At 48.9% G+C, this 10397-nt stretch overlaps 1 protein-coding gene across 1 annotated transcript; it reads left to right on the plus strand.

The window, feature by feature from the left end:
• Window positions 1-1406: 1406 nt before the first annotated feature.
• DRD5 (dopamine receptor D5) lies at window positions 1407-2906 on the plus strand (the record flags this gene model as incomplete). The annotated part of the gene is made up of 1 exon (XM_081876367.1): window positions 1407-2906. One exon carries the CDS (start codon window positions 1407-1409, stop codon window positions 2862-2864), a length of 1458 nt encoding a protein of 485 aa, XP_081732493.1. The 3' UTR covers window positions 2865-2906.
• Window positions 2907-10397: the final 7491 nt, after the last annotated feature.

Consider the following 10397-nt stretch of genomic DNA (forward strand, 5'->3'; position numbering starts at 1 on the left):
CCATGCTGTGGTCACCACAAGAGGAACTTGCACTTGTCAGAGCCCATTTCCACATTGACTGTCACTGCCTCCGTGCCATGAGAGGGTGGCCTTAATCCGGGCCATGGGTCAGCCCTGCAACCCTTTCTCAATGCCAGATGCGCAGCGCAATGTGCTGAAAGAGAGAACACTCCTGACCTCGCAATGACAGGCTCAGGCTGGCCGAGGGGAGTTTGTACTCTCCTCCCCCCCAGACTCAGACCAAGGACAGGAGGGGTCAGCGGTGAATGGAGAATGGAAGGCAGAAGGTTTTGTAGACTCTGGGCTACATGTTTTCCTAGGCTGAATAAGGTAGATCAGAGCAGGGTCACTGCATGGTAGGCAATCCCCCACCCCCCACCCCAAGAGACAGCCCTGTTAGTCTCTAGCAGCGAAAACAGCTAAGGGTCTCATGGCTCCTTAAATACTAACAAACCTATTATTTCTGCATCATTTTTAAACATAATCCTAACAGGCAGGCAGGCAGGCAGCTAAGCTTTCTAGAAGGCATGTGCAGAGTGTTTCCATGAGATGAGTTATTCCAGGCAACTTCTTCTCTTTAGCACTGAGATGATGCTCTGTTTCACTTTTCTATATGGGGGCGGCGGTGAGGCTGAACAGCGGTTGACTTTAATGGGGGATGCGTCCCATTTCCCTCGGTTAGGTGAAAGATGCTTTCGGGCTGTGTCGACAGAGACAAAGAGAGACAGAAGGATTGATGATGATGATGATGATGATGATGATGAACTGAGCCAGTTGGAGGCAGTCCGGGTCCAGCCCGCGTTCCTCTCACTCCGAGTCCCGACCCCGCACCCCACCCTCGGGTCTTCGGTGCTCCCCCGAGCTCAGGGATTGCGCATGCTCGCCCGTGGACGGGCGGAACCGCACCGCGAACTCCGAAGCAGGGCGACGTGCAGGGAGGGGGCGAGGCGACCGCGGCAACCCCGAGCGGCGGGCCGAGGAGGAGGCGCCGTCCGGGAGGAGAGCGCGGGCAGGGGAGAGCCTCGTGGGGCCGGGAGAGGGGAAGGCAGCTCGCCTCGCAGCCCCGGCGCCGCCGGCTTCGCTCGCTCGCCCCCAGCCCAGCCCTCCCGCCCGCCCGGCCGTCGGGGCGAAGAGCTTCGGGGCCCGGCGAGGGCGGGCCAGGGGGAGGCTCCGCGAGGGCGTCGGCCTGCGAGCGGCCGAGGAGGAGCGCCCGGCACCTGCCAGGGACGCGGGCAGCGGGCAGCAGCAGCAGGCGCGCCGGCGGGCGGGCGGCGCGCTCGACGGCGCTGAGGGACGGTCCGCCCGGGGGAACCGATGGGGCCGAGCGGAGCGCGCTGGAAGAGCCAAGCGGCGGCGCCTTCGGCCGGAGGAGGAGCGGGAGGAGCGGGGCGGCGGCGCCGGTGGCCATGCTGCAGGCGCCCTGGAGCAGGAACGCCACGCTGCGGGGGCAAGCGGGCGCCCCCCCGACGCCGCGCTCGCGCGGGCTGCTTCCCGGCGCCACGGAGCCCGCCGCGGCCGGAGCTCCTCCCGGCGGCGCGCCCATGGTGGCGGCGGGCAGCCTGCTGTCGCTGCTGGTGGTGTGGACCCTCCTGGGGAACGTGCTGGTGTGCGCCGCCATCGTGGGCTCGCGGCACCTGCGCGCCAAGGTCACGCACATCTTCATCGTCTCCTTAGCCGTCTCGGATCTGCTGGTGGCGCTGCTGGTCATGCCCTGGAAGGCGGCGGCCGAGGTGGCGGGCTACTGGCCCTTCGGCGCCTTCTGCAGCGTCTGGGTGGCCTTCGACATCATGTGCTCGACGGCCTCCATCCTCAACCTGTGCGTCATCAGCGTCGACAGGTACTGGGCCATCTCCAGCCCCTTCAGGTACGAGAGGAAGATGACCCCCCGCGTGGCTCTGGCCATGGTGGGCCTGGCCTGGGCGCTCTCCATCCTCATCTCCTTCCTCCCCGTCCAGCTCAACTGGCACAAAGGCCCCGACCCGCGCGCCCCCGGGACCGCCAGCCCCGAGCCGGGGAGCTGGGGCCGCAGCAACAGCACGGCGGCGGCGCCGTCGGAGCAGTGCGACTCCAGCCTGAACCGGACCTACGCCATCTCCTCCTCGCTGATCAGCTTCTACATTCCCGTGGCCATCATGATCGTCACCTACACGCGGATCTACCGGATTGCCCAGGTGCAGATCCGTCGGATCTCGTCGCTGGAGAGGGCGGCCGAGCACGCCGAGAGCTGCCGCAGCGGGGGCGGCGGCGGGGGGCGCCTGGACTGCGCGCACCCTCTGCACCTCCAGCAGCAGCAGCAGCAGCAGCACCCCCACTCGGGCCTCAAGTCGTCGCTGCGCAAGGAGACCAAGGTCCTCAAGACGCTCTCGGTCATCATGGGGGTCTTCGTGTGCTGCTGGCTGCCCTTCTTCGTCCTCAACTGCATGGTGCCCTTCTGCGACCGGCCCCCCGGCGACCCCGCCGCCGGCCTGCCCTGCGTCAGCGACACCACCTTCGACGTCTTCGTCTGGTTCGGCTGGGCCAACTCCTCCCTCAACCCCATCATCTACGCCTTCAACGCCGACTTCAGGAAGGTCTTCTCGCGCCTGCTGGGCTGCAGCCGGCCGTGCTCGGGCTCCCCGGGGGAGACGGCCAACCTCAGCCACGAGCTCATCTCTTGCAACCAAGACACTTTCTTCTTCCGCAGGGAAGGCGCCGCCACCCAGGCGAACAGGATCCCCAACGTGGCGGGCAGCGGCTGGGGAGGCCCTTTCGACGGCGCGTCCCAGATCTGGCCCGACCCAGAGGGCGCCACCGAGTCGGGCGACTGCGAGGGGGACATTTCGCTGGGCAGAATCTCCCCCCTCACCCCCACTTGTCTGCTTTAGACTTCACCCCACTTGGGAAGAGCCTTTAAAAAAGGAATCCTTTGGGCTGTCGATTATTCCTATTGCCATTATTTAATGCTAACCTGCAGGAAGTTCATAAACCAGCAGTGAACTGGGAACAGAGAGGAGGGGGCTTTCCAGTCCAGTGGACCGTGGGGTGGAAGGCTGGGCTTACAAGGCCTGTCCAGAAGTGCCAAGGGAAAGGAGTGCATTAAAAGGACGACTGTCCTCTCAGAAGGCTGCTGTTTGGCCACAGTTTGGATTTTACTCTGACCAAAGTCGGAAGTTGTCTCAAGCTACTGATTTTCTGTTGTGTTTCTGTTCCTGCAACTCACACTTTGGTGGTTTTCTGTTTTGGGAAATGGATTTTCTTGGTTCCTGAGAACCAAAAATATCTAAATTATATCGACAACCAGATTTGAAACTTGCAGAGTTGAATCATTGATAGTTAATTGTCCAGCTGCTACACCTTAGATTGAACCAGGGAGGGAAAAGAGTTTGACACAATACTGGTCCTGAGAAAGTCCCACTGAAATGAAGGGGGTATTGCGCTCAGGAGTGTTCTGGAGCAGCCTCCATTCATTTCAATGGAGGTGGTGCACTTCATTAAGGTGGCAATCCTGCGAAAGAGGCCCATCAAATTCAATGGGGCTTACTTCTGAGCTTCGTATTTATTAGGACAATCTTATGCACACTTACCTGGGAATAATTCCTGTTGAATGTGACAGGACTTAGAAGTAAGTCTGCAAGGAACACATCACCTCCCTTTGCGCCCAGGAATGTTCTCCTCTATGTGAACTAGCACTCATGTCCAGGAATAAAGCACACAACCTTTTTTTATATAAAATAAATGGTCAGTTGTCCATTAAGGAAATAAGAATACTACTGAGGCAAATCTGACCTACTCATTTTAGTATTCATAGAATCATAGAATCATAGAGTTGGAAGAGACCACAAGGGCCATCGAGTCCAACCCCCTGCCAAGCAGGAAACACCATCAGAGCACTCCTGACATATGGTTGTCATATGTATTCATACGTCAAGGTTCAATATTTATAATAAGAGTAACTTTCAGATGTTATAGCAATTGCTCAGTCATTTTTAGATTTGTAGTGTATATTACTGCTGCATTAATATTTCTCAGAACTATCTAAAGACATGAAAGTCTATAGCCTTTTTGTTTTTTAACATTTTGGCATTTTCATTTTACATTTAGCCCTTAGGAGAGCTCTTAGATGAACTTCTGGCTTTAGGAGGGGCTTATATTCATGTTTTGAGAAACATTATTTCAGAGGGTCAGGTTTTTTTAATGTATTCTATTGATGTAAATGTTGGACACATATCAGCCAATATAAAGCACTTCTAAGCCCCACTGAGAGATTTAGGCAGCCGCCCCAAACTCCCTTGAAAGTTGTTGTAAGTACGTACGTATAGGGGTTGTGCTGTTGGGCATGTATTTAATTTTCTTATTAAGATATATGGGAATTAGCAGTTATTAACTTTAGCTGTGTCAGACCCATTATAAACAATTCCAGCATTATGTGGAATATAATTGGTCTCAAGACCACGAATTAAGGAACAGTTTTTTCTGTACCTCTGTGGGAGCGATTCCTATTACCCACATTCATCGTCAAGTTTCATGGTGCTGTTTTGTGTATATGAATCGTGTTTTATTGTAAGCCACTCTGGAATTGTTTCTAATGGAGAATGTGATCAAAATATTTAAAACAAGTGAGTGAATGATTAAATAAATAAACATTCATACGACTGAGCTGCAATCAGATACATGTTTACTCTGAAGTAAGTTTCACTGTAGGACCACAGTTAAAGGTACTCAGAAGTAACTCTAACTGAAATGAAGAGTTGCGTTCTTCTGAGTGAGATGGTTGTTGGCCCATAAGTGGTATACCAAAGTAGCATGAATGCTGTATATTTTTTTAAAAACAAAATAAAAGCACAATGCCCACTGTTCATTTGCCACTGGAAGTTGTGCTGTGTGTTAAGACTGATTATAAATAAGATTAACCCAACAGTGTTCAAATAGGTAGCAATGACAAACCATATTCTGGAGAATATTTAAAGGTCACAAACCTTTTGTTGTCTGCAGCACAATATTTATAGTTTAGTACCAGATACTAGCAATTTATTTTGAGAAAATTAATGGGGGAACCAAATGCTGTTGCAGAAATAATAGTCTTGCCTTAAAGCGGCACAAAAATCTTAAGTCATTAATACTGCAGTTGTATATCTGCTTATATGGTAATCAGCTGGACTGAATTCATGGTGACAGTGCAATCCACACTTGTCTACTCAGAAGTAAGTCCTATTGATTTCAATGGAACTTACTCTCAGGTAAAGGTGACTAGGATCAAGGCCTTAAAGTGTGTAACTATTTGTGCAGTATTTTCAGTTTTACTGTCTTTTAAATTTTCATTCCTTACGTGATTCAGAAAACAGTCTTTTTTCCTCTTTTTTTTTTTATAAAAAAAATTGCTCTAAGTAGTTGACGTGCAGGATATATGCTTTCAGCCATAGAAGGAAAATGGAAGATATAAAGCTGCATAGAACTCTCTGTGAGGCAGAATGGCAGATATGTAGCAAGGGATATTTTGGAACCCACATGTATCATATTTTATAAGTGAATATTAAGTGTGCCGTTATCTTGAAGGAAATAGGGGCTGTGAGGATCCTGCTCCCTTGAGAAGGTTCAGGGCCTTTTTAGACCAATATGAGGAACATTCTTTGAGCACCCCACCTGTAGCCATCTTTGAACTTGAGTTACCTCAGTCTAAGCTTTTAGCTACTAGGGACGCGGGTGGCGCTGTGGTCTAAACCACTGAGCCTAGGGCTTGCCGATCAAGGTCAGCGGTTCAAATCCCCACGATGGGGGCTCCCTCAGCCAGTAAAGTGAGATGAGCGAGTGAACTTAACTGTCAGCGGTCCTTTACCTTTACCTTTAAGCTTTTAGCTAACAAGGTATTATTGTTGGGTATAATGCAGAGTGGGAAACTCATCAAAAGACAATGGGGCCTCAGCTTGCCACCCCCCTCTGTAGGGAGATGGAGCACAAAGAGGTGTCCTGGGCCAAACAAGTGAATGTGGGGCTGTACTTTTTTAAAAAAAAGGCAGCCACCCCTCTTATGGGCTGGAGGTTCTGCTTGAACGGAGCAGGGAGAGGAGCAATAGCAAGGTACTCATGTGGCTCAGAATGGGCATTGTTAGGAACCAGCTCTATGCTTCCTGGGGCAATGACAGCAGTGGGCTGATCCCTCCCCTTTGGTACATTTGGCACCTCCCTTGCTCCCCACATGGCTGGCTTCTCTTGGTCCTGCTAGGAGAGGTGGCTTTGTGGGTTGGGAGGGGACTGTGGGGGTTCTTGGGGCTCAGTGGCTTGTGCTCCACTCCTCTCCTTCACAGCATTCAAGGTCCCCATCCTAGCAGCAGCAGAGGGCTTGTGGGACAGGCAGATATTCTCCCCTTCCTCCTCTTTCTCTTGCAATGGCCAAGGGTGGGCTGGCTAGGGGCTGCCTGTTCAGTCTTGATATCCACCCATCCTGGTTCTGGTGGGATGCAAAGAGGTGACATGGTTGGTGGAATAGCACCCTGGGCAGGTCCCTGTATGAGTCTTGGTATAACAGGGCTGGGCTAAGGCTGTAGGAAGAGTCTTGCTGGCCAATGAAGTGCAGCATGTTTCCCAGTGGCCAAGCAGTTGCCTACAGGGCACCAGCAAATGCAAACCAAACACATGCCTTTCTTGCCAGAGATATTCAGAGGTCTGCTGGCTCTGACTGTGGAGGGAGCACGTAGCCATTGTAGCTAGAAGCTTTGCTCTCCATCTTTTCTGCTGGAGTCACTGCAGAATCGTGGCTCGCTGTGTAACTTGGGGAACATATAGACTGTAGCATTGCTGAAGCTATGCAGGTGTTGTCTAAGTCAGAAGTTCAGATAGTAGCTAATAAACATGCCCTATTCACCATCATATGCTTTTAATACCCCAATTATTGACCACTGACTAAGTCCCACTCCCAATAACTCGTTGAAAATTTCCATTTACCTTCTCCATGCTGTGTTCCCTTTTATAGTAGTTCCCCTCCCACTGGCTAAAAAGCCAAGAAGGTAACTTTCAGTTAAAGGTATGTTAAAAAACTAACTATCCTACAATGTGTTCCCAAGCGTTAAAAACTTGTTTCAGCAGCTGCATTACATGAAATGGCACGAAGCACGTGCTTTGATATGACGCATCCACTCTTTGTGGAAGGAGTTGAATCTTATAGATTGATAAATCCGGTCTCTCTTAGAACAGCCAAAACATCCAAGGCAAGACTTGAGGCAAGGAGAGAACCTTGCTTGGATAGGAGCAGCTGCTCAAGGGTGGGGCAGTCCCTAATGAACAGTGACATTCTTAAATTGAGAAAATAATGATGCTGAGGGCCTTTGAGTGGATTTGACATATTTCCATGGGAGAGTTACCTCGCATATGTCCTTCTTGACATGTGCATGCTGGCAAGTGGTGATGCACATGTACGCCCAAGGGACACATGTTGGGATTGTTAACTGAGAGCCATGGCCTGCCACGGAAAAACTGGGTCACCTGAGAGAAGGCCTTAGCAACGAGACAGAGATGGGAGAAGCCACTTTGGTGTCCTCCGGATGCTGTGGAGGCTGGCCCCGCAAGACTGATGGTGTGATGCTGTGATTGTGAATGGTTGTTAGTTGCCCTGAGTAGTACATAGCAGAAATGTTTATATATATAAAAAGCAAAAGCAAAATATTTGGAAGGCCGAATAGATCACCCCTGCCCAGTAGATCACACACTGACACTTCCAAAGAACTCCAAAGACTGGTGAGGCAGCGGTTCCCTTTTTAGGAGTAAGCTGACTTTTCCCTCAGTGTTGCTTGTTCTGCAATCTGCTTAACAATTTCCCCTTGAAGAGTGATTTCTACTGCATTGCCAGGAACATGGTCTGCCCTTTTCAGGAACTTTGGATTCTGTTGGCAGATTTCCTCTCTTCCAGGATGGAGGCTGTCTTTGGTGCTGTGGTATCATTTTGCTAGATTATAAACAATTATCACTGGAATTCTTTAAGGGTTCTCAAGTAGGCAGCCCCCAGACCTGGTGGCTTGTTAATCTGGACTGTTAATAAGTCCCAGGATCCAGTTTTTTCTCAAGATGGGTGAGTACCTAATAAGCAGAGGCATTTTTAAAAAGAAAAGGAAAAAAGGGAGTTGTCTCAGCTCATTTCTGGACCAATTGATGGCTAGACGCTTGCAAACCTCCAGATCCCTTGGTGTCAAATGGATAATCATAACTACCGGTAATTCAATTAACTACAATGAGTTTCTTCAGACCAAATCCCATGCCCTCTGCTGATTAATATTCCACTACAGTTTTTTTCTAGAGGCACAAACATGGACTTTTACTGCAATCTCCTAAACACCATTAATTACTATGCAGACAAATTTTCTCTTTTCTTACCTTCCAGATCAATCAGTTCCTAAGACACTTCATTTCCAACGGATTTCTCTCCCCTCTCCTCTCCAGCTTCCTTGCATGTGCACATGTATGGTATATGCAGTGACAAGCACTATGATGTGTGCAAATATGGCTATTTTAGATGTACACATAAACCTGTGCATGTGTGACACGATGTATATGGGTGACTCTTTGGATGAACTTGAGGTGTGTGGCATTTCTTCATATTGTGACTCACCAATGATCTTTGGGAGGAAAAATAATTTCCCTGCTACAATAATTTCACTGCAATGGCATAATCCGATGATAAAACCTGACTCTTTTAATAAGGGCAGAAACAATCTTGTTTTAAATACAGATGGCATTAAATGAAAATAGAGCCTTCGCTATGTCCTGTGTTCTCACAAATCACCTACAATGCATAGCCAGCCCAGCTATTTTAAGAGCCTTGTGCTTGTTAAGCACATCTCAGAATAACTAAAGGTAGATTATTCCACATGGGTGGAAAATAATATGCAGAAGAATTCTGCTCAATTATTTTTTAATTGAAAGCATTTTGAGGTAAAATGTGCAAATGGAGTTCAAACCAAAGCAGCTGCCCTGAGAATTCAAAAATGGGATAAAGTCATTTTTCAAGCCCATCCTTTTAGCTTTGAAAAACAGGCTTTAAGGAAAGCATTTTAAAAATATACATACAAGGTCTACCCAAGGCCTGCCCATTTCCACCCACAGTAGCAGACCAGACCAGCAGCTGAATGTAACTGGCAGTGGGATAACACCGTCCTGATGACAGCAACCGAGTCTGGGGGGGATCCTCTCCCCTCCCGATATCTGCTCCCCCTGAGGCAGTTGCCTCACTTTGCTTCCTGGCACAGCCAGTCCTGTCTTCTGTTCTGTCTGAAATGTGGAACTGTGGCTTAGTGTTGTTTCACTAAGCAGGATCTGAAAGCATGGTTTGAGTCTCATTTCAGATCCTGGTTATTCAATTGAAACTACACCTCAGCCCACTATTTTTCATGTAACAGGAAACTGGTTTAAAGGGACTGAGATTGCAGTCATGTAGTTGTAACCCTAATGGTTGGGGAAGAGAGTGTCTAGGCCTGAACACTCATCCCCAGCTTAATAAATCTGGAATAAACCATGGTTTATTAAGCCAGAATTATTGCATCCAGACCAGTTCTGTGTCATCCAGAATCCTGCATCCTGGATCTTCAGGACTTCTTCTGGTTTCTTTGTTGAGTGAATTCACGTTTTACAAATTAAATAAAAAATAAAAAATAAAAATTGTCAGGTGCAGAAGGGTGAATCTGTGTAAACGGAAACTTCAAAGAAGGAATTGGGATGAAAAAGGAGAAACTGAAATGAGACACAAAATTGGGAATGCACACTTTAGAGTTTCGTAGACTCAAATTACATGTTAAACAGAATCTTGTGATCAGTGGGGAAAGGGTTAGGCAGCCTCTCTCTACTTGCTCTTTATTTGCTCTGACTTGTAGCCTGCGTATGCTTTTTAAAGATTTTTTTATTTTAAAAAATCGAAGGCAAGGCAGGCACCCTGCACCACTCAGCAGAGTCCCTGTGCAACTCCTTGCATTCTGCTGCTTTGGCTGCCTTTCGACAGCTTCATACAGAAAACACACAGAAGGTGAAGGAAAAATCTGGCGTGTTGGCAGGCTTCACAAGTCTGGGTGCAAATAATGATCAGCGCTACTTGTCAGAAAGAACAAAGCACCAAGTGTAAAAGTTTCCCTAAATCAATAGGCATTGATGAGTGATATCAAAAGCTTTGAAGAAAATGGCTTCTGCCATATTTATTTGCTGACCTTCAGGAAAGCATCTGTGGGAGATAGTGCAACATCAGATAAAAAAAATTGAGAAACAGAAAGACCAGCTGCACTGTGTGTGTGTGTGTGTGTGTGTGTGTGTGTGAGAGAGAGAGAGAGAGAGAGACTTATTTAGGCCACGTTGATTTATGAAGGCTAAGTATTACTGGTAGGATTACTGGTAGCATTTTCAGCAGTTCCCCAATTCTGCATTTTATGTATTGCAGTGTTATTCTA

This window comes from Podarcis erhardii (genome assembly GCF_964252035.2).
Source record: "Podarcis erhardii genome assembly, chromosome: 9".
Classification (NCBI taxonomy): Eukaryota; Metazoa; Chordata; class Lepidosauria; order Squamata; family Lacertidae; genus Podarcis; species Podarcis erhardii.